The sequence below is a fragment of the Dunckerocampus dactyliophorus genome, chromosome 17 (genome assembly GCF_027744805.1).
Source record: "Dunckerocampus dactyliophorus isolate RoL2022-P2 chromosome 17, RoL_Ddac_1.1, whole genome shotgun sequence".
In the NCBI taxonomy this organism is placed as follows: Eukaryota; Metazoa; Chordata; class Actinopteri; order Syngnathiformes; family Syngnathidae; genus Dunckerocampus; species Dunckerocampus dactyliophorus.
Window position 1 is genome coordinate 21608678 of NC_072835.1, and position 23612 is coordinate 21632289.

The 23612-nt window shown below is 40.0% G+C and overlaps 3 protein-coding genes across 15 annotated transcripts in view; 2 read left to right on the forward strand and 1 right to left on the reverse strand.

Annotated features, from left to right (window-relative positions):
• The first annotated feature begins 1482 nt into the window (after positions 1-1482).
• On the forward strand, positions 1483-8073 carry si:busm1-57f23.1 (uncharacterized protein LOC368621 homolog). Of its 2 annotated transcripts, XM_054756228.1 has the most exons (5): positions 1483-1651; positions 1753-1886; positions 5975-6126; positions 6210-6311; positions 7858-8071. In XM_054756228.1, exons 2-5 carry the CDS (start codon positions 1799-1801, stop codon positions 7951-7953), a joined length of 438 nt encoding a protein of 145 aa, XP_054612203.1. In that variant the 5' UTR covers positions 1483-1651; positions 1753-1798; the 3' UTR covers positions 7954-8071. The 2 variants fall into 2 exon arrangements, with proteins under 2 accessions (XP_054612203.1, XP_054612204.1); XM_054756229.1 differs by lacking the exon at positions 1483-1651 and having other exon boundaries at positions 1754-2073; positions 7858-8073.
• The window catches only part of rassf6 (Ras association domain family member 6), a 52204-nt gene continuing 36456 nt past the window's right edge, over positions 7865-23612 (reverse strand). For 2 of the 12 annotated variants that reach the window (XM_054756215.1, XM_054756216.1), the window contains 10 exons: positions 15596-15669; positions 14689-14767; positions 14370-14530; positions 13638-13732; positions 12452-12651; positions 11492-11593; positions 11336-11387; positions 11137-11270; positions 9806-9903; positions 7865-9712 (listed from right to left, as the gene is read on the reverse strand). In XM_054756215.1, the coding sequence (XP_054612190.1) occupies positions 9637-9712; positions 9806-9903; positions 11137-11270; positions 11336-11387; positions 11492-11593; positions 12452-12651; positions 13638-13732; positions 14370-14530; positions 14689-14767; positions 15596-15669 (1071 nt within the window). In that variant the 3' untranslated portion in view covers positions 7865-9636. Of the gene's footprint in view, positions 9713-9805; positions 9904-11136; positions 11271-11335; positions 11388-11491; positions 11594-12451; positions 12652-13637; positions 13733-14369; positions 14531-14688; positions 14768-15595; positions 15673-15860; positions 16109-17510; positions 17743-22538; positions 22799-23612 lie in introns of those variants that run through there. The other 10 variants (XM_054756218.1, XM_054756223.1, XM_054756225.1 and 7 more) reach the window with 9 other exon arrangements.
• The window catches only part of musk (muscle, skeletal, receptor tyrosine kinase), a 37385-nt gene continuing 29024 nt past the window's right edge, over positions 15252-23612 (forward strand). Inside the window, exons 1-3 of the mRNA XM_054756231.1 lie at positions 15252-17763; positions 21978-22044; positions 22530-22626. Coding sequence (XP_054612206.1) covers positions 22557-22626 — 70 coding nt within the window. The 5' untranslated portion in view covers positions 15252-17763; positions 21978-22044; positions 22530-22556. The remainder of the gene's footprint in view (positions 17764-21977; positions 22045-22529; positions 22627-23612) is intronic.

A 23612-nucleotide genomic window follows, 5' to 3' on the forward strand; every position in this document is an offset into this window, starting at 1 on the left:
GCACAAAGATTTAGACATTCAGGATCAGGCAGTAAACAGCACACTGATAATCCCATCCAGCGACATACTGTTCCTTTAACAGCTCTGTCAATCTAAAGCGTTATGCAGCTGTACCTAATAATGTGACCAGGGAGTGTGTTTGTCAGCCGCTTCGGCCACTAAACGGCTGTTCAAGCTCGGTCTCTGCCTTTCCACAGGCGGGCTCATACCGGGATACAACTGATTTCAGCAGTTTCATTCACCGCCGCATTTGGTGACCTTCGTGCATGTTAATCCCTGCCATTGAAACGGTCAGGAGCGTTTACAGTGAGGACAAATGTTGTAAAGTAGAGCGAGTGTTGATGCATCTGAAGCCATCATGTGGGACTGTGGCATTGGAGTACAGCCTGACACGTATCCTGCTCCACCCACGAGGAAAAAGACCTCAATAAATGCATGCAAGTCCACGCATGCAAACAAAAGGAGGGTTTAAGCTAATGTTTCCAGTCATGCCACGAGTTGTTTGACAAATCTATGCTCTTAACTTTGTGCGGATGCTTCTTCGAGACCAGGGGTGGTCAAACTGCAGTTTGCAGTGCTATTGTGGCACGCTGGAGTCGCTAAAATAGTCAAATGCAAGCTGCGGCTTGCACAAAAAGCCATCCAAACAACACAACACACAAACTAACCTACCTACTGCACCATACTAACAAATATCTACACATGTATTCCCGCCGCAAGGCATGCTGGGTACCCCCACGACTCAAATGAGGACAAGCGGCATAGAAAATGGACAAATGTCAACTTTACGCCGCTACAATGACATTATTTTCCTCACATTACAATTTTACATCTTGTAACTTTTTTCTTCATATTTTGATGTCATTTTTGTAAAATTGCAGCTGTTTTTTTCCCCATGTTTTCTATTCCGGCTTTCCTTTTGTAAATGTTCTTATTTATGACTTTATTCTCGTAACGTGACAACTCTTTCCGCAACCTAATTTTCCAAACACTCCAACTTAGTTTTGTTTGTTTCTCATCATATTCAGACTTTTAAAAAAAAGACTTTTTTGGCAACCTACTTTTCCAAAAACTACAACTTGATTTGTTAATTTGTTTGTGAAAGAAAAGAAAAATCAAAGAAAATAAAAATATGTAATATATATACGACTTTGAAGAATATATATATTTTGTCATTAATATTTCACCTTTACGCTACTAAAATGATGTTATTTTTCCTCGGAATTTTACGATGTTATTCTCGGAAAATTCCGACTTTTTTGCGTTAGATTACACCTTTTTTCTCTTAATTTTTTTTTTACTTAATTGTTGTCAAATGACTGCTGGTTTCTCCATTTTTGCTGTTGTTATGTTTTTAGAATTTGCCACGGGTCGATAAAAAAGCAGCCATGGGCTGCAAATAGCCCCCGGGCCACACTTTGGACACCCCTGAAATAACGCATAAGGCCTCCATGTGACTCCCGTCCACACAAAAGGCACTCATGAGCGGCGTCCCTCCCAGCCGGTGGGTGGGTCGTCACTGACTTGTGAAACACACCAGGGCTTAGATTGGGACTACTTAGTCACCACCTTTCCCAAACAACACACTCCTTCTCACTCAGGCTGCCCTCATTGCCGCTCCAGCACTCCAGAGGGTGAAGTCACAAAACAGGCAAGTCGTTCTATCACGTCTCACTTTGTAGCTCTGTCACTTTTATTGCCATCTGAGTTGTTTTCTTTTTCCTGGCGGACCCCAACACCTCATCTGGGCAGACTGGTCATCTTCGTGAGGATATTTCACTGCAACAACCAAGCCGAGATGAACGTACCTCTGCCGGCGCTGCTTTGTCTGGCAGTGGCTGGGCTGTGCGCGGCAGATGAGGCTGTGGAGGAAGTCATGGTAGCGAGTGAGTGAAGCTTCGCAGTGCATGGAAACTATGACATGCAACCATTTGGGATTGGCTGCAGAGATGATCAGAGACAGTTGATTTAAAGAGGATCCATTTGAGTGAAGAAATGACTTCTTTTCGTGCTCTTCACGGTGGACGCAGACATTCTGTCGCGATGCCAAAATGTCGTGTAAAGAAATGAATGGTAAATGAACTGTGAACACTTTAGAAATATACGAGGAAGCCCTTGTTTATCGCGTGATAAGCGAGTTTCCGCCAAGTAGGATTCAATATTAATACGCGGAATGCTTTCGTAGTTAGAACCTGTTCATCACTTTCTAAATACATTTTTCACCACTATAAGAGCCCTCTCGACATGAAATAACACCTTTACACTCATATTACCCAACATATTAGATATCATCACAGAAAATAAGACATTTCAGACTAGAAAAGACTGCTGTAGTTCCTCCCATGTTGTCCTACATTTATTTTTATTCATTTTACATATTTAGATGGCTAATGTTAGCATGCTAGCAGCGCTATCATGATAATGTTATCATGCTACCACCTAGCATAATAGTGGTAAGTGTTTACATATATAAGTGTGAACCTGAAAATGGTTAAAAGTGCTACTATTCTAATGTTAGCATGCTGGCCATGCTAACGTGTTAACATTAGCATGCTAACACGTAGCATAATAGTGCTAAGTGTTTATATTGAATAAAATAATCTGCACTCTGTCTCACAATGAAAATTCTATACGCTCAAACCTCGGTTTTTGCACGCCCCGGTTTTCGTATCATTAGTTTTATTTTTTGAAAATGTTCACCAACATTTCGCCTCGGTTTCTGTACGCAAAGCGTACTACGTGTTGCCGACTCACTCTCCATGCATTTTTTATTGCTAAATAACGTTGTCAGTGCCAGCAATTTGATAAAGAAGGTGAGAAACGCTACAGAATTTGATGCACGGGCAGTTTTCTGCTCATAAAACCGTAATTATTTTCTATAAAATGTTTTGTTTTTTTGTTAACAAAAACCGAGGTACCACTGGAGTGAACCAGCCGAGCCTGGACTGCAGCGCTGCAGCACTTCTACCTGATAAACACAGCAGCCAGCGCACGCCAGACACAATGACACAATGGCAAAAGCGAGTGCGGCTCGTTATAGTGAGTCAGAGGTGAACGTCGTCATTGCTGTGCTGTTATTTCCTTTGGCAGAGCCGGGTTGGGTTCGGGAGCCTCTTAGAAAGAAAAACAATGGCAGACATTCAGTACCAAATGTGGCGACAGGATATCCGTACGTTGGACTGCATTGGACATACAGTACAGTATCTGCACAAAAGAAAAGAAATACATGGTGCAGGTGTCCAAAGTGCAACCCGGGGGCCCTTTTGCAGCGCATTTGAAAAATAGAATTTATCAAGAAAAGTTGGAAAAAAAAAAACAGGAAACATGGAAAAATCTGCAGTCATTTTTCAAGAATAAAGTCAAAATATTAAGAAAAAAAAGAATAACACTAATTTTATGAGGGAAAATAAAATCATTTTAGTGGCGTAAAGTTGAAACGTTTAAGAAATAATTATTTTTTTTATCGAAATATTATGAAACAAACAAAACAACAATAAATCTGTCATTTTTGGTAAATTAGGACGCAAAAAAAAGTCACAATGTTACAAGAATAAAGTATTACTGGAATTAAAGTCATATATACGAGAAAAAAAATAAACAGCTGTAATTTTACGAGAATAAAGTCAAAATAGTCAGAGAAGTAAAAAGTGACAATCTTACGTGAATAAACTCGGAATTTTATGATCAAAAAAATCATTTTAATTGTATGGAGTTGAAATATATCACAGAGATGTTATTTTTGGCAGAAAGTTGTCATTTTGGGGAAATGAGGTTGCGAAAAAAGTTATACTGTTATAAGAATAAAGTCAAAATATTATGGGAATAAAGTCATAAATACAAGAAAAAATGGGCAAAAATGAAAAAAAAACATTTTACAAAAATAAATTGTAGAATAAACTTGCAATGTTGTGAGAAAAAAATAGCAAATATTTAAGATTTTTTTGTTTTCTTTTTTAAATCAAAATGTTATATATAAAAAAAACAAAAAACAAAACAACGAATAAAGTTGTAATTTTTGGGAAAGTAGGTTGCCAGAACATGTATAACGTTACGAGAATAAAGTCAAAGTATTGTGGGAATGAAAACATTAATACAAGACAAAAAATTGTAGAAGTGGAAAAAAAAGCCTGTTGTAATTGAACAAGAATAAAACGAAAATATTTCGAAAAAAAAAGTCGTTTTGGTAGAATGGAGCTGAAATAAAGATCGTCATGAAGAAAAAAATGTTTTTCTTTTGTATTCGTAATATTAGAAACTAACAAAACAAAATAAAGTTGTCATTTTTGGAAACTGAGGGTGGGGAAAAAGAGATATTCTTATGGGACTAAAGTCATAACATCCCAAGAAGCAAGCTCATATGTGCAGACTTCTGACACACCCGTCCGAACTTACAAGGTATTTCCATGCACGTGTCCTCTCATCTTGCATGCGTCATCTTTACAGAGCCAGTCAGGCTCCGGAGCACTCGCACGAGGCGTGGGAGGAAAAATCTACCACTAAGTGGCAGCAAAACCACCCCAAATGTTCCATATTTATTTCGAAGCTAGGAATCAGACCAAACTTCTTCCCGGCGAGGGCCGCATAGTGAAAAATGAAAGGATGCAACTTTGCCCCTTTGATAGCACCACATGTAGATATACGGTAAGTAGATATAAGTTTGATATATTTCAAGAAATAAATGCATCTCAGCTTTGTCATATAGGTGATACAGGAAGTATATTACTAGTAGAAACTCTTTTTACCCATTTTTGATGTCTTTTTCCCAAAATATTTCTAATTTCTTCTGAAATGTTGAAAAATGTTGTTTTGTTAACTTTATTCCAAAAATATTTGGACTTTATTCCCATAATATTAAAACTATTTCCTCAACCTAATTTTCCAAAACTTATTCTATTTTTTAATTATTTCAACTCTATGCTACTAAAATGACATTATTTTCCCTCATAATATTACAATTTGATTCTCATAAAATTGTGACTTTTTTTCTTGTCAGAGTTTTTTTCTTGAGAGCGAAGGATTACTGTCTCGACTAAGCAAGAACTTACCAATACCGATAAATGAATGAAATCAGGATAAATGATATCAGACACTCAGAATGTTGACATAAAACCAGCCTTTAAATGCGCATGTAAACACCTTAATGAGATTGTGTTCGGCTTTTTAAAAGTCACATTGGCTTTTGAGATGATGCGATTGGAAACTGGTTCTCTCTCTTGCATGTGTGCACTACCAGAGCGGAGCCGGCGTTCTGCGCATTTGCTGCATGCACATCGCTAGTGGAGGTTCAAGCTAACATGCGTCCATGTTGGGCGGATGTAGCTTTAGCTACGATGTGAATTATTGCCAGATCACTCGTGAATGTGGAGAAGAACAGACAACTGTGTCCACCATTAGCGGCTCTTAAAGACATAAAGGCCAGCGCAAGTGAACGGGGAAAGCCGAACAGTCGTACTTTGTGATGTAAAAAAGTCGCCATCACACTGCGGCGCCGTGTATCGTTTCTGTGCAAATTGCTCGCCATCCGGGTTAAGATGCTCGTCCTAAATTGAACAGATGGCAACAGTAGTGTCTGGCGGGTAATTGTTGTGCGTAATGATAGCACAATGTAGCTGGTGGAGTTCCTTCTCATGCACATTTGCAGCTGAGACACAAGAAACAAGCGACTAGCTCTCTGAAAACAAGCCTGAAACATCAAGAAACTTAGGAACTCTACAGAAAAAACAAGGCCAAAGTCGCCAAATCTGGCAACACCGGCCGAGATGCCTTGCTTACCGGAACACTTTAACCTGTATTGAAAGGAGCATAAGCGCCATCTAGTGCTTTGGGAGGCACACTGATTTTTAGTGGTTTGCTTGTCTAAAAGCAGCTTTGTACAGTTTCAAATTGTAAGCCTCATCTCGAAACAATTGGCACACAATCGTAAACTGTTTTATCTCAAGTGTGCGTCTTCTGTCTTATTCATCGACCTTGAAAGGAAAAGTGCCTCTATTGGGCGGCTGGTTTGAGAGGAGTCCAGAATCGCAGGAGGTGCAGGCTGCAGCTCAGCACGCTGTCGACACGTTCAACACGCACTCAAAGGCCAAGAGGTTGTTCAAGCTGGCATCCATCACGTCCGCGCAGACTCAAGTAAGCTTGCGTGAAAGCAGCGTCACGCAGCATATTTTGTGTGCGCTGTGCGTGTTAACCGTGTGCTCACCACACCCCTGTAGGTGACCAACAGCCTCAACTACAGGATCAATGCAGTCCTGGGAAAAACCAAGTGTCTCAAGGCTGAAAATCATGACCCGAACAGCTGCAATCTGGAGAAAAAGGTAAATAGAACGACCCCAACGCTTTGTCCTGACTTTTACATTAGCGAGCTTACGTGCTGTATTTCTGTCGTAACTCGAAGGTGGTTATACTTACTAACACAGCTGTACCTCAGCTTTCAGGAATACACAAAAACCAAGGCAATTGTACCCACAGAACTAATGTAAATACAATGAATCTGTTCCAGACCCCCAAAACATACATTTTAAATTATAGTTTTGTGGTAAGCGTGGTTTTCTTTCTGGTCGTGGAACTGTGGACCACCTCTACGCTCTCGGCAGGGCGCTTGAGGGTGCATGGGAGGTTGCCCAACAAGTCCACAGTGTTTTGTGGACTTGGAGAAGCCATTTGACCGTGTTGTGTTCCTTGAGGGATCCTGTGGGGAGGACTCCGGGACTACGGGGTTCTGAACCAGCTAATCCAGGCAGTTCGGCCCCTGTACGGGCGGTGTCAGAGCTTGGTCCGCATTGCCGCCAATAAGTTGGACTGGTTTCCAGTGAGGGTTGGACTCCTCCAGGGATACCTTTTATCACAGATTCTGTTCATTACTTTTATGGACAACTTCCAGGCGAAGCCAGGGCTGAAGGCATCCGTTTTGGTGGCTGCATGATCTGGTCCTGCTGGCTTCACTGGGCCGTCACCTTCAACTCCCACTGGATCGGTTCGCAACCGAGTGTGAAGCGACTGGGATGAGAATTAGCACCTCCAAGTCTGAGTCCATGGTTCTCGCCCGTAAAAAAGTGAGGGAAGGTTGGATCGACAGGCGGATTGGTTCGGCGTCTGCAGCGATGCGGACTCTGCGTCGGGCTTTTGTGGTGAAGAGGCAGCTGGGCCGAAAGGCAAAGCTCTCAATTTACTGGTCGATCTGCGTTCCTAGCCTCACATATGGTCATGAGCTTTGGGTAGTGACCGAAAGGACAAGATCGCAGGTACAAGCAGCCGAAATGAGTTTGCTCCGCAGGGTGGCTGGGTTCTCCCTTAGACACAAGGTGAGAAGCACTGTCATCTGTGGGAAACTCGGAGTAGACCCGCTGCTCCTCCACATTGACAAGAGCTGGATGAGGTCACTCGAGCATCTGGTCTGGATCCCTCCCGGACGCCTCACTGGGGAGGTGTTCCGGGAACATTCGACAGGTATGAGGCCTCGGGGAAGACCCAGGACACATTGGAGAGACTATGTCTCTCAACTGGCCTGGGAACGCCTCGGGAGCCAACAGAAGTAGCTAGACGAAAGTAGTCGGGGATTGGGAAGTCTGGGCTTCCCTGCTTAGGCTGCTGCCCCGCGACCCGACCACGGATAAGCGGAAGAAGATGGATGGAATTATAGTTTACATCGGTTTTACATAGGAGGTTATTTGTGCAGCGGACTTCCTGTACAACCTGGCGAGATTTAATTCACTCGTGTTTTTCACCTTTTTTAAATTGCTGGCTTTCTTTGGCCCCATGGCGGGTTATTTACTCAATAATTAAAATAGACAATGAGTCAGCCCTCTAATAACGTTAAAAATCGTATTTAACATAATCTAGTTCTCGTTTCCTTCTTTGCAGCATCTCAAGTGCCACTTTGAGGTGATGTTCAACCCCCGCAGCAACAAACATGAGATGCAGAGTCACAAGTGCAAGAGGACTGTGCCAAAAGTTTAAGACAAAGCTTGAGTTTTTGCTTTTTGAGAACACTTTGTTACATTTGGTACAATATTGAAGTGAATTGTTTGCAAAAAAATGCTGCTTGATATTAAATACACTTCAAAGCATCAAGTGAAGTTCAATGTAGTTTGTTGTTGCATTGCTTTCATTTTAGAGTAAGTGCAAAAGAAAATGTACAAATATTTTTTTTACTTGATCCCAAACATGAGTGAGGCTAGAGTTTTTAATATGCAAAATAATGCTAAATTACAAACTGATCTTTCTGGGGTTTCTTGAAAAAGCTAGCAAAAAAATAATGCCCACATTTTTACACCTTGACCCTAATTACTTTATAGACAACAGTACCAAGCTTGTCCATCATGTTTGTGCAGTTTGTTTCAGCAGCTCATTTTGTTGGAAAATAGTCCATTGAAAAAGCAACAAGTGCATTACTTGTTGTGCAATCCATCCTTTGCTGCAGCAAACTGATGCAGGTTTGACTTTAATCCCATACAGCACATTAACCATACACTGAATGCTGACTAGTAAGTCTCATTTTGGAAGTAGAATGACTCCCAAATTGGAAGCAATTTATTACACTAAAAATGACTGGAAGAAGAAAAAAGAAGAAGAAGAGGAAGAAGGTGTTTGTCTTAACGCAGAAATTGTCAAAAAAAATTACACTTTTATTCTGAAGGGAATTTTTTATGCAGCGGGGCGTTGTCGATTAATACTCGGGTAGCTGGTGACGACGCACTGAAGTGTAATGATGGAAAACTCGATTCCTCTTACTGACTCGAGTTCTTACAAGTCTCTGAATGAAGTGAGTCGGGTACTTATTTCACTCGAGTCACCCGTCACTGAGCGTATGTGCACACCCCTGCGTGAATGGGGTACTCAATTCGCTGGAGTCACCGATCACAGAGCGCCTGTGATATGTTGCCTTACTTTCTTTTTTTTATGTGGCTAGCGGTAGCAGGGGTGGGTAAGTGAACGAGTTAACAGAGACACTCACGAGTTTTTAACGACTCGTTCAATACTCGCACATCTCTACTGTAACGCTATTTGAAATTGAAACCTGCTATCATCGAAGAAGACCAACCAGGTGTGTTTGTTGTCTACTTCCATTAACTAACACATTTAATGTGTTGTGTTTGTAAGTATGTCATGCTTATTACATATCAGCTGTTTAAGTGGAATGTGCTTGTCTATTTAATTGCCGTATTTGGAAGTATTCAAAATCGCCATGTAAGTGGCTAATGGTAATTGCTAGCCCGTATATGGGATTTTCAAAGTAAATTAGCATCAAGCTAGCGCATTAGCTTAAGTGCATTTTGTTTATGTTGAACGTCATGATTTAGTGTCTTATGGAAGTTACAATTGACTTGCTTATGTGGGTTCCATTTTAATAAAAGGCTATGAATTTGAGTCTTTTTTTGGGAACCTGTTGCTCAAATTCACAAGGCATTGTCATTAAATAAAATATGTTGGCGATATTTTAGTTCAAAAACTTACGCTATCTGGCAAGTTGAGAACCACTATTTGCCACCAGACACACAAGGCGGCAGTGTTTGCTTTACATTACACCATTATCGTTACGGTTTGAATTGAGTGCAGCTTCATTTCCCTTTTCCTGTTTTGTTGCAGTACAGCTCTAGCCACACAAATTTGTCCATCGGTTTCTGCATGTATTGCGTCTTATCAGACACTGGTCTCAATGTGAGGTGAAATCTTGCAGCTCAACATACGGGACAGGACTCTGTGGTGTTTCTGGTATCTACGAGAGACACACACACACATATAATCTATTTTGTATGGAACTGAATTTTAACAGTCCAAAACAGTGGAAGTAGAAAAATCAGATACTAACTTGCTAATAACCATCTGAACCTCCCTGTTCTCCTCCTCCCTGAGATTTAGTAGAACCTGCTCCAGGATGGGAAGCTCCAAGTTTAGATACTGGGCCACCTGATGAAGAACACCAATGGAATTCAAACATATTCAAACATTCTGCGAGAAACGCATGTTTGCACAAAGTATGAATACAAGTCAAATGTTTGAAATCAGTGTTTCACACAGGACTGTGATCTATCTGCGGTGGTGGGTAGCTTGGGTGACGACGTTGTCTAATTTGCATGATTGGCAATGATGCAAAGCTCTGGCCGGAGTGGAGATTATCAAAAAAATCAGACTGCGTTACTCACATTATTTCATGTTTTTAAACCTTGTTTAACAACAGAACATTTTGTGCAGCGGTTAATGCGTGTGCGTGCGCCCTGAGGAACTAAAAAAAAAAACATTCATGATGTTTCCTGGGCTCCATGTAAGTGTACGCTGTTTGTAAAGATCATGTACACGTCATTATACGTCAAATATCTCACTAGGTTGATGAACAGATGTCTTATAATGCCCTGTACGTGTGTGGTGTGATATGATGCCATCTACTGTACAGAGTTGTAACGACAAGCTACAGTACCTACTCAGTCCCAATATAATGTATAATAATAATAATATGCATATTAAAGCATATTTCCCACGTTTTTGCCCTAAATTAAGCATTTTTCAAGCATTAAAATGGATAAATGAACGAAAATACCAATATAAGGTATTCAGAAGACACGTTCAAAGACGTGATATGTAGTATTGTCCACTGGTCACTAGGTGTCAGTAATGTTACATTGATGAGACAATACTATACAGAAACTCTACCAATGCTAACATGTGTGAGTCTATATTATGTCTTATTTTCTCTTATGATGTCTACTGTAATGGGTAATCCAAGTGTAAAGGTGGGGGTGTTTCTTAGTTCATGTCTAGAGGGCTCTGATAATCTTAAAAACTGTATTCAGAAGGTCGTAAACAGGTTTCCTATGCCCTAACGCTGAAAATATTACATTTATAAATAAGGAATCATGGAAATTCACTCTGGAGCCGATTGACCGCTATAAATGAGGGATTACTGTCATGGAATGGTGAAGCAATTGAGGCAATACGGAGTGCGCTATTTGGCTGCAACCAGTAGAGGCGCTGTTGACTCAACTAGGCTCAACTAGTTTGAGTTCTGTAGTAGCACATTACATCAGCGATTTGACTATGTCAGAAAGCAAACATTTTTGAATCAATACCAAAAAATAACAATAAAAATAATAATTAAAAAAAAGTAAATTTAGTAGAATACCCCTCACTAGTTGATACACTCACATCATTGCTGACTTCCTCTTCATCCATGTCCATCAAAAAGATCTTCATGATGTCATCGGAAGGGCCCTGCAGTATGCGCTCCCACAGCGGCTGGTCTCTATTGTTCATCTTCCTCTTTTCTGCATCCACCAAGACTTGCACCAATCACAGTTGCCTGATGACACTTTGCTATAATAAAAAAAAACAAAAAAAAACTTACCTCCACTCTGGTGAACACAGTATAGTGCAAACTCCTGAGGGTCATTCTCTATCTGTGAGGTGCAAAAAAAAAAAAGATGTGTAGGTGCAAAATCCTTTCTAGTCAACTTACATATCGGTAAATATGGATAAACACGGACTTTTATGCTCACCTCACCTTGAATTTGTTCAGTAGCTGTTCAATGACTTGGTTTGTGACCATTTTACTTGTAATGCGGACCTTAGTTGCTGTTCCAAAGCAAGGAGTGAAGATGGAAGTCTGGAGGAAACATCGGGACATTTAAAGGAACACTGCACTTAAAAAAAAAATTCACATTCACACGTCATTCACATTTCTTTCCCTTTTCTGTACGTTCTAACGAGAGAAAACAAGTTAGTATGAGGCAGCCAGCAATGCACGTCATGGGAGGTACCTATTTAGACGCTAAAGCCCTAACAAAAAACGCTTAAAAAAACACAAACAGTGTTCCATTTACATAACTGACACGTATATTCACCAAACTACAGCGATATCGTTATTGCAGCAGCTAACACGAAAAACTCTTATTTATCTGGCGGAGTCACACGGCGCCTCGCTCGTCTCAGTGTCGCTCGCAACGCCTCAAGCCGCTGCAACGGGACAGACGTTAGAGTGGGTACCACTGGCTCTCAATTTCGCCACAAAGACTCAACAAGATGCTCGTTTGCTGTCAGCATTTTTTACCCGAGGACCGGAGCTCAAGTCTTGTGCTGGAAGACGCAGCCATCCCAATGAGAGCGGACACTGTTGGTGTTGTCGCTGTTTCTGTGCTGCTGCTGTTGACGGAAGTAGCGTCAGCTGTATAGGCTATGTCAAATCAATGCGCCGAGGAAAGAAGTTTGGGTAATGTTTTAAATCATACTGCAAGTTATCATCAATGTACTTGTTAACGTGTGATCACAACATATACTGCATATAAAACGTTGTTAGAGGTTTTTTTTAGAGGGCTTCATAGTCTAAATAGGTACCTCCCATGACGCGCAATGTTAGCTGGCTCATACTAACTTGCTTTCTCTCGATAGAACGCACAGAAAATTAAAAGAAATGGAAAAAGGCAAATATACTCATCAGGTGTCAGAAAGCATGCACACACTGTACCTTATAGTTATAGAAGTGTCCGTTTATAGAAAAGCGATGTCGTCGCTCTCTCTCTCTCTGCGCCGCTGACTTGCCTCGACGACTCCGCCTCTTGACCAGTGAGGCGTCGCTCATGCAGCGAATCAGGCTGGCCTCTGCCTCCAGCTCGCAGCTCTTCTGCCTCACAGGACGAAGCGTTGTGGTCTCATAAACAGCAGGCCCTATGGGATATGGATACCGCTCCGTATAAAGTACCGGGTACTTAAATAGTGAGTCGATTCAAACATGAAATACTGGGTAGTGTTTCAGTCCACGCAGGTATCACGTGAGTGTCATTGCTCATGACTTACAGACGTAGAATCTCCAAGGCAGAAGCGTACTAGAAAGTATTCTTTTAACAAAAAGTGTCCGGTATGCTCTGTATCATTCCATTTGTGTGCCTGACTGCGTCACAAGCTCAACTCAATGACTTATTGTGGCCGCTAGGTGTCGCCGAAAAGCCAACCATCACCCCACTTCAACTTAAACGCCGCACATGTTAAATTATAGCAACCTATTGATATACAGTTAACTAGTTAACTATACAGTCAACTCTTGCTAGCCAGCGCCACACACGTCACTTCCCATGCCCCGCTTCTTAAAGGCGCACACAAGTCACAGATACTGTATTGCACTTCATATCACGTCTTCCGAATGCTTCATATTTACAAGTATATTTTCCTTCATTTAGCCATTTTTATGCTTGAAAATGCTTAATTTAGGCCATGAATACGTTCCATTTGCTCAAATATGCATTTAAAAATAATAATAGACCATTCAACCACAAAACAGCGATCATTTATTAATTCATTTTTGAAAAACCTTGATCAAGTGAGGGCATGATGTTTGAACCGCCGTGTAGGAGGGACGACTGTATAAGTCACACTTATGTAGTCGCAAGGGTCGGCTTATAGTTCGGAAAATACGGTACCAACGCAAGCGCAGGGAGAACATGCAAAACTCCACATCAGAGATTCAAACCCAGAATCACACACAACACATACTGTAAGAGGACAATCGTAATACAACACGCTGCGCTTCCCCTACTACTCTTCTCCACTAAAATCACTCAGCATGTTCCTGTCCTTTATATAAAAGCTTACAGACTAAAGTCAAAGCTTTCAGGTCATAATAATAAAGAAAAGACAGTGAAATGAAATCTATTAACCTGGTAGAGGATTGTTGACCACAGTTTGGCGCGCTGTCTCACCCATCTCATCTATCTGGTGAAGGTCGACATACTCCCCCCATCGTGACATGCCCCTGCAGAGACATCTAGTTATGTTATGATCTAAACAAGGCTGTAGTGGAACACCACAAACAAGTCCTCATGTACATTCATCATTAAAGGGGCCCTATCCTGCTCATATGAGGGGCTTTGAAATCATTTTGGACCTCAGTGGGGCACTATACCTGTAAGAAGTTTGCTTTCATAAAATACAGTCATCCCTCGCTATATCGCGTTTTTTAATAACTGATCGCTGTTTTGTGGTTCACTATGGCCTATTATGAGTAAAAAAAAATATTGAAAGACAAGTTCTACATAGTATTCTGGTCTGGTCACTGTACGATAGGGCCCCTTTAGACGCAACGCAAACACAATTTACAATGCATCCAAAGCTCTCGCTACACTGCAAAAAAATTAGGTTAAATATCTAAAAAGTAGGTTAATAATGTGTACTTAATAGCTTAATAATCAGAAATGTACTTCCCTTGTTTTGTTGGCAAATGATGTTGCTTATTTTAGGTAACATATACCAGATTGGAGTACATGCTACTAAATATAAGCTAATTACACAAACACAGAAAATTACTCAGTCTTGAACCTCGATTTGAGCTATTTCATCCTGCTGAAATGTCATTTTTACATCAACAGCAATACCAAGCTGAAATCTCCAACCTCCTGTTTCCGATCGGGCTGACCGGGCTCGTTGGGTCGGATGAGATGAGGGGACCAAAGGGAAGCATCTGTTTCTCATCCTGTATTTTCAGCCGAATGGGTCTTTTAACACCCCAGCAGATATTTAGGAAGCCCTCCACAACCACTTCGCCATCGTCGCCCTGTTTTGGAACCGTAGCCAAAAAAAATGTGTCGTTAGGAACCATTTTAAGGCTGCAGATCCAAACACTAAATGCACGTTGGCGACTGCCCTGTAGTGGATTTTGTTAGACTGTGTAGCCTAGTGGAGTGTCAAATGAGTATATTGTCCAAGTAATACCTGAAAGTAACTCAGATGCAGTTGAATCTGGTCCTTCAGGAAGCAGTTGTAGGTGTTTAGCAGTGAGAGAAACTCTGCTCTGAAATGAATAGCAGTGGGTGACAAAACAGCACATCAAGATAATGACAAAGTAAAAAAAAAAAAAAAACAGCAAAAACTAGAAAAATAGAGGGAAAATACACAATTCACAGAAAAAAAGATGAACTGTCGATAGAAAAAACTACAAATTAATTATGCATGCTCACTAACAGATCTAGACACATTTATGAACAATATTTGAGAGAAATAGGCCTTTTGTGTACATAGAACAAGTTTTAGATTTTTAAGTAGTTGAACTCAAAAGATGGGAGCAAAATACCAAAGTGTTAAATTTATATTCCTGTTGATCCATATCCTTTTATTTTTCGGTATGCGGCCCTTGATGGAAAATGTTTGGACACCCCTCATGTAAGCACTTTTTACGCACATATGGAAACTCAAATGTACAAATATTTGTATTATATACTTGTATATTTCTATTGTGTAATACTACAGTGTTATTCTCCCAAAATTACTACTTTTTTTCGTAATATTTTGACTTTATTCTTGAAAAATTACTGCCAATTTTTTCCAATTTTTATTGTTGTTTTTATTAGTTTTATTGTTAAATTACATATTTAGAATCTCAATAAAACAACGGGCCAATAAAACAACAGCCGCAGGCCACAAATAATAATAATAATACATTTTATTCGTTGGAGCCTTTCAAAACACCAAAGGTCACCTGACATGCAATCAAATAATCCCAATAGAGCATCCACAATAAAATAATTCAACAGAAATGGCTCCCAGGCCGCACTTTGGACACCGGTGTTAACAAATTGAGAGTTTTATATCTCCGTCCTTATGACGAGAGCTGCCGACCCACCTGGAAAGTGTCCTCCCGTCTCCTGCCTGGACCACTGGAAGAAGAGCTGCCTCATTCATCTCTGCTTGCACCGACTACTGCACAGACAAACAGGCACACGTTAGTTTGCGTGCGCATGGTGGCCAACATGCTGGACGTGAACGGCAAGCTTGAAAGAAGCCAACATGAAGATGCTGTCGATGCACGCTTGTTATTCCTAAAAATAGACAAGCAGAATCCCTGGATGGAAAAAACAAATCTCATGCAAGGAATGCATTAATCTTACGTTTGCTATTCCACCAACCGAGAGCTCCTTTTTATTTCTTTGTCTGAGGCGCTTTCTTCTCTGTGTCAAATATTTCTTCCCAGCCTCTCTTTGTCTCTCTCTGTAGTTTTTGTGTTATATTTATCCCTCTCTCTCCCCATGCCTTCACTCTCTCACTCTCTTCAAGAGAGTTAATAACAGTACTGTACTCCACCCAGTAACCAGTGATGACAGAGTGCACTTTTTATCCTTCACTCCGAAACACTCATTGCTGTTGGCGTGTCCAGTTCTCTCTTTCAGTACATCTCTTTATTTGTATTTCTCTTTTTCCTCCCCATTTTCAGTTGTCCTCCCAGTAGCACAACACTCTACCTTAGCAGCTCTGTCTCAGCATGTTTGCTGCTTAGAAACATCTCAGGTATTTTGTGGATGTCGCCAGTAACCCGCCACTCCCCCCTGCCTGATTGACTTTGACGCAGGCAAGAGCGACTTGTACTGTAAATGTGCAGTGTGCATTTGCTAGGAAGAATGTATAATGCTTTGTCATATGATAGTCATTAACCAAACGAGGACCACACATAGTATTAGTTTGGTAGTTGCACGTTTCAATGCTTTGATGATAAATCACACAAAGTAGACAAAAAGTTCTACATTGTGTCAGTAGAGGAAGTCGGAATATCAGTCCAAAATAAGATACCAACATACAATGGATAGATAGATAAGAACTTGCTTCCTTTTACTGACTCACGTTCTTATGAGTCACTCAGTGAAGTGAATCGGGTACTCAAGTCACCCCGTCAGAGTGCATGCACAGCAGGTTCGGTTGCCAAGCTGTAGAGTCTAGTGAAGCTCGAGTCTTCGTCAAGCACCGTGAGTCAGTGAAACTTGAGTCATCGTTGAGCACCCGTGAGTCAGTGACGCTCAAGTCTTCATCGAGCACCCATTAGTCTGTGAAATTCCGTTATTTGTCAGGCACTCGTGAGTTAGTGAAACTCAGCTCATCCTCGAGCACGCATGACTCAGTGAAACCCGAGTCTTCGTCGAGCGCCAAGTCAACGACTTAACAGAGACAAGAATTCGTGAGTCCCGAGTCAGTAAATGAACTTGTTGATGACTCGCACATCTCTACGAGCTGAACGGCTCCAGTCTTAACAAGTTTAAAGCCTGCAGTAAAATGGGCGTACTGCGTTTGCTTTTATAAATCACAGGCATGTGTACAAAATAGTTGTGTAATGGAAGTCTTTCAGAAATGTATCGCTGCCATTATAACATACAACTAAATGAGTCGTGAGTGTGTTAATTACGGCACATGGGGGACAATGAATGCAGGGTAAGTTGTCAAATTAAAGCTCTTTACTGTGAGGTTAGCCTGTGAAAAAGAAACTAAGGTACACGGTGACACACCTAGGGTCTCCTTTTACTGCCTTCCTCGATGTCACACCCATCTTTCTTTGTTTCTAAAAATATCCAATTGTACCTCGCTTATCACCTGACATGGCATCAACTTCCTTTCATTTCAAAGTAGAATACAGCACACGTGTTTGGAAGCGAAAATAGGACAGTTCTGAAAACTACAAGAATAATAAGTTTGCTGTTGTTCAATGTTTATGTATTACTTTGGTACTTTAGTGAAGGTATGTAATGTAATGCGGTACAAAGATTCAGTCCTACCTGACGAGCACTTCTATCTCCCAACAGGTGGATATGATTGACTTTACGAATGAGGTCTTCTACCGTGTGTGTGTGTGTGTGCGTGTGCGTCGTGAGTGAGTGAGTGAGTGAGTATGCGTGTGTTGACAGGTACAGAGTGCAGTGCATGTGGAATAAGAGGATCTCAGGTATCTCAATGCAGCAGCTGGTTAATTATTGGAGGAGGAGGAGGATGAAGGGAACGAGGGTTGGGCCGACTTGCATTTTGTGCCAGGTGTGTTTATTATGCAAGTTTATGCCAAGTATGTTCAATATACAATGCTGGAGTCCAGTTTACTACTGTACTTACTCTTTGGAAAAATGTTATACTGTTATGCAAAAAAGTCAAAATATGGGAATAAAGTCATAATCACGAGAAGAAAATTTACCAGAAGAAAGTTGAATTAAGTGGAAAAAACCCCAACAGAAATGGAAAGAAAAACCCTGTAATTTAAAGAGAATAAAGTCAAAATATTAAGAGAAAAAATCCGTATTCTAAGAAAGAAAAAACAACTCCTAATTTTACAAGAAAGAAAAAGAAGTTTTAAAGTCGTAATATGAGAATTAAACAAAACAAAGATTAATGCTGTCATTTTTGGAAAATTAGGTTGTGGAAAAACCCTCATCATTTAGAGAATAAACTAAGAATAAACTTGTAATATTATGAGAAAAAATAATGTCATTTTAGTAGCATAGAGTTGAAATGCTGAAAGAAATGTGAAAAAAGAAAATAAAGTTATAATTTTTGGAAAATTAGGTTGGGGAAAAGTTAGAATATTCTGGGAATAAAGTCATGATGAGGAGAAGAAAAATTACAAGAAGAAAGCAGAAATAGTTGGAAAATTACAATAATTACAGTTAAACAGCAGAAATGGGGGAAAGAAAAGCTGTCATTTTATGAGAATAAAGTTAAAATATTAAGAGAAAAAAAGTCCTATTCTAAATTTAAATTGAAATAAAAACAGTTTTTTTAAAAAGTCAGAATATAAAAAAATAAAAAGAAACATACAAGACAAAATAAAGAAAATTATGTTGGGGGAAAGTTATAATCTAATGGGAATAAAGTCAAAATACTACAAAAAGAAAAAGTACAACGATTATTTACAACAGCAAAAAAAAGAGTGAAAGTGATAGTAATAAAATGCTTTTTCGCCAATATCACAGAGCTGAGGTGCAGCTTCTCAGCATGTCCGCATGTGTTGCTTTGCAAAAAAGTTGCATCCCTTCATTTTTCACTATGTGGCCCTCGCTGGAAACATTTTGTACAGCTGTGGTCTAAAATATTGCTATCATATTGATGGGTAACCTTCATAGGAATGCAAAGTTCCCGATTGAGTCAGTAGATGGCGTCAGAGTGTAATTATTACAGTAAATACTGCTGCGTTACATGACTAGTGAGCGAGAGCAACCCATCTAAATTAATTATAAGTAAGGAATTGTAATTTAAATGTTCTTTTAATTCTTAGTAGCAATATAATGAGTTGGTAGGGATGTATTCTGCTACCGTACGGTGGCCTCAGATGCAAACACACTTTTTAAACGTGAGAAATGTTGTCCAGTGTTATAGCACCATCTAGTGGTTGATAAGTATTAAAAAGTGTTTTGGACAAAGAAGTGGGCATCGGTACTACAACGAGGAGTGTCCAAACCTTTTCCAGAGGATCACATAGTGAAAAATGATATAGATTTTTATATTTGATATTTTGCAAAGCAGCACATGTAGATTTGTTGGGGTTAGTTTGATATATTTCAAGGGATTTTTACTGTTTAAAAAAGAAAATATTAAACTTTCAATTTACGAAACCTTTGTTAATTTTCTTTTTGTAATGTTCTGTCTTTATTTCCGTAATATTTTACATTTCCCCCGACCTCATTTTCCAAAAAATTACAACCTTAATTTGTTCATCAAAACTTAAAAAAAAAACACATGTAAAATGTATTTTTTTCTTGTATTATGTATTTTTTCTTGAAGATTTCAACTCATTGCCACTAAAATGACACAATTTTTCCGTATATTACCGGTTTATTTTAGTAAAATTTCATTTCCTCATTACAATATGACTTTTTCCAAAATACTTTCACTTCATTCTTGTAAAATTACAGCTGTTTTTTGTCCATTTTTGCTGTTTTTTTTCCCCCCACTATTTCAACTTTCTTCTTGTAAATGTTCTTCTCAAAATATTGTGACTTTTGTAACATTCTAACTTTTCCCCCAACCAAATTTTCCAAAAATACAACTTTATTTTGTTTGTTTGTTTGTTTCCTCATATGATGACTTAAAAGAAAAAAATAATTTCTTAATATTTTTCTTTAATATTTCAACTTTACGCTACGAAAATGTTTTCTCCTCATAATATTATGATGTTATTGTAGTAAAATTACAACTTTTTTCCCTTATTACTTTGACTTTATTCTTGTAAAATTACTCCTTTTGCTATTTTTTTTGTTTTCGTTCACATTATATTTTTAGAATGTGCCGCGGGCCAATTAAAAAACAGCCACAGGCCGCAAATGGCCCCCGGGCCACACATTGGACATCTCCGTCTTAAACCAACAGGTTCAGTGTTGTTAGATGATATCATACCAAGTAAATAGACTTGATATATTTCAACCAGAACCACAAAATGCCATAATGAATGACAACACGTGGTTTACACAGGCGAATTTTGTACCTTCTGCCTGTCACTATACGTCGCTGGCATAGATGAACAAAGATCCATTATTTATAATAAATAAATGATCATCTTCAAACCCATCAAGTGAAAATGGATAATTTGACACCTGACGAGCTCTCACGGCACATTCATGTGTCACAACACAGTGGCTGGGAATCAGGCAGACCTCCAACTAAGCTACAACAATAGTTGTGGCACCGGAAGCAGGAAGGATAAAACGCAAATGAAGTGCCATTCCTTTCCTGAAATAAATCCGGCCATACAGGCTCCAAGCAACAGGTGGCCACAAAGGCGACACGTGTGTCATATGGCGATACATGGATCATATGTTTGGCAATGGCTGCATCGTGTCTCTCGCTCTCTCTTTCTGGCTAAATGCCTAAAGATACGTTGAAAACGTCCTTTGGGATAAGTGCAGTATCTCACAAATGTCAGTATCATCGCTCATGGCTGCATTTCAGCAGCCATGTTATGTACAATACTGTAAATATCTAATAATAATCTAATATACACGGTAATCCCTCGTTTATCGTGGTGAATAGGTTCCACACCCTAATTTATAAATTGAATATTTCCATAGCTAGAGCATAGAAAACCTGTTAACGACCTTCTAAATATGATTTCTAACATTAGTAGAGCCCTCTAGACATGAAATAACACCCCTATAATCACCTTTACACTGGTATTACCCAATATAGTAGACACCTAACAGAAAGTAAGCCATTTAAGACATAAATAAGACTTGCACTTGTGTGTGCTGCTGTAAATGTATTCCGGTGCTAGGGGAGAGGAGTTGGGGGCGGACAGGAAGTGAAGTCGCTGGTTCAGAGTTGAGTTTTAACTTGGTGCGGGTTGTGGCCACAACAGTAGCTATGTTAGGGGTTATTGTGCCTGTCGAAATATGGAACTTCTTAGCATATTCCAAAACAACAAAGTGGCCCTTGCTGGCAAAAGTTTGGACATTTCTGCTATACATTCAGTGATAGCTAACGTGAGTAGCTAAACTTTGCCAAATTGCTATCATTAGCTGACAACAAACTAGTGCGCATGCGTGTTACGTCAGTGCAGCTCACGTACTCAAAGCACATGATATAATGCTAGCAGTTTAAGATTTACACAAAGGAAACATTCTAAGCATTTACTGCAACTTTCACTTTCGAAACGTACGACAACCAGAGGAAATTTTCCCATAGGAAATTAAGTAAATCCAATTAACTCATTCAGTACCAGGACGTAGTTATACGTTTTTATAAACTCCCGATCCCAACAACGTATTTATACGTCTTTTACATTGTTTTGCGCGAGAGGCAAAAAGAGGTGATGACGCAACTGTCCACTAATGGATTTCACCTCAGAGCAATGTTAAGCCATAAAAACGGCCACAAGGTGGCAGAAGTGCATTTGGTAAGAGCTCGGCAGAGATCATTTGCATGTAAAAACACACTCGACAGCAAAGAAGAAGTGGAAGAGCGTGGAGGAGTGTAGCGTGCAGGTTAGGCACTGTAGGGACATTTTTTAATGCATGCATGCACAGATGCACGCATGTGCACATATTGTTCAGTTCTAAAAGTGAAAACTGTAAATAGTTCATGGTGTTATACTTGTAAATAAATTGTTATTTTGATGTAAAACAACCCCTTTTTGTGTTGTTTATGTTGGTATAGTTGTTTAGATATTTCAGCTGTCAAAAAAGCAAAAAACATTTGTGTCAAAGTAAAAGTTATGCTTGAAATGCATCTTTTTACAACAAACTGGTTTTCTCCCTTTTTTTTAGGTGAGAACTGATATTGTCCTGAAACGTACCTGTGTTCTACTGATGATTACTAAAGAACGGAAAAAAGGTAGAAACAAACTTTTATTTTCCCTGACGAAAGACGGGAGTCTAATCTTTCTTTTGGTGGGTTCCATGTTTATATAGCCATAGAACACAATATTCTGCGTGGCGTGAAAGATCAGTCAAAATGGTCTAAAATGGCCGCTTTCAAAAAAACATCTGGGATTGAATGAGTTCATCAATTTGCCTTTTCCATGGTTTGTTTCACTGCATCATCGTACTCTATACTATTCCATCTCCTTCCAATTGTGACTCACGCTTATAGCCAGTGTCAGCCTCTGCAACACTGGAGAATTTGGAGCTTTGAGTGTGGCTGAGTGACTGCATGTGAGGATGGCTGGCAGCTGCTGCTGTCACTCAAAAAGTTAACACACACACACGCAGAGCGAGTTGCTCAGGGTTGTTGAGCATGGCTCCCGCTGACGAAACAGGCCAAGTGAACTTAGTGGAAGGTATGGGAGAATAATCCGCATTTTTTGTTGTTGTTGAAAGAATACAAACCTGGGTCCTGGAGCCAGGATGAAGATTTCACTCTTCAAGATCCTCCCTCTGTTGCTTTTGGTCACCTTGAGTAATGGGATACAGAGAGGTAAGTGGAACCGGCATACGGTGAATGTTTTTGAAGTGCCTTTTGCATCAACAGGTGTGGTCACATTCAAGCATTTGAGACAAAATTTGATTTCTTTCACCAGCAAGAATTATTACTACAAAACACTCACAAAGGGAAAGGAAATACTACATTCTGCCAGCAGCATGTTTTGTAGCTGTGGTGCGTTTAGTGTTAGTTACGTATTGTGGAGTGTTTCATAGTTACATTATGTATATTGTGGCAATCTTGAGTCCCACCAGAGATGGTCAGAGGAACTTCTTGTTGCGTAAAGTTAGAACACTGACTACAATCACGGCACAAACACATAAACGACAACACAACATGCAACAGGTACCGTAAGTAAACACACCACTATGGGGAAGGGGAATGATAACGACTACGTTACCTATAAACACGTAACTTGAGCAAGTTTTTCCAAAACAAGTGCCGCAAGGCATGCTGGGAAGCATTCCCAGCGATGCTGCAATATACCATATATTTTCATATTATTTGCAATCAAACACTGTAGTGAGGGAACTCCTGCTGTTGAAGACTTTAGGATGTTGTTTCACGATGCCTTCGCAGCCCGTGACGCAGACAGTCTGCTACAATTTAAAAGTCGCATACAGTGTGTCCGACACTGTGCACACTTGTATTTTACGAGTACAGATACAATGACTCAGAAAACAGGTGTAAATTCTGTCACACTCGACAAGGATATCGTTTATTCACTGGCCGAGTCAAGCACTCGGCTGCACCAGCACGGCTCTGCACTCATGCGGTCACTTCATGAGACAACACCGCCTGCCTGCAAGTTCCTCCCAGACTTTGTGGATTATTATGATTATTATTTTTATTATCGCATTGTACAACATGTCGAGGGTGGAGCTTATGCGTGTGCATGGGAAGTGTTCTGCATTTCAGAGAAATCACACCAGTCCAGGGGGGTCCAAACTTTTTTCATACTGAAAAGTCGGGAAATTGCG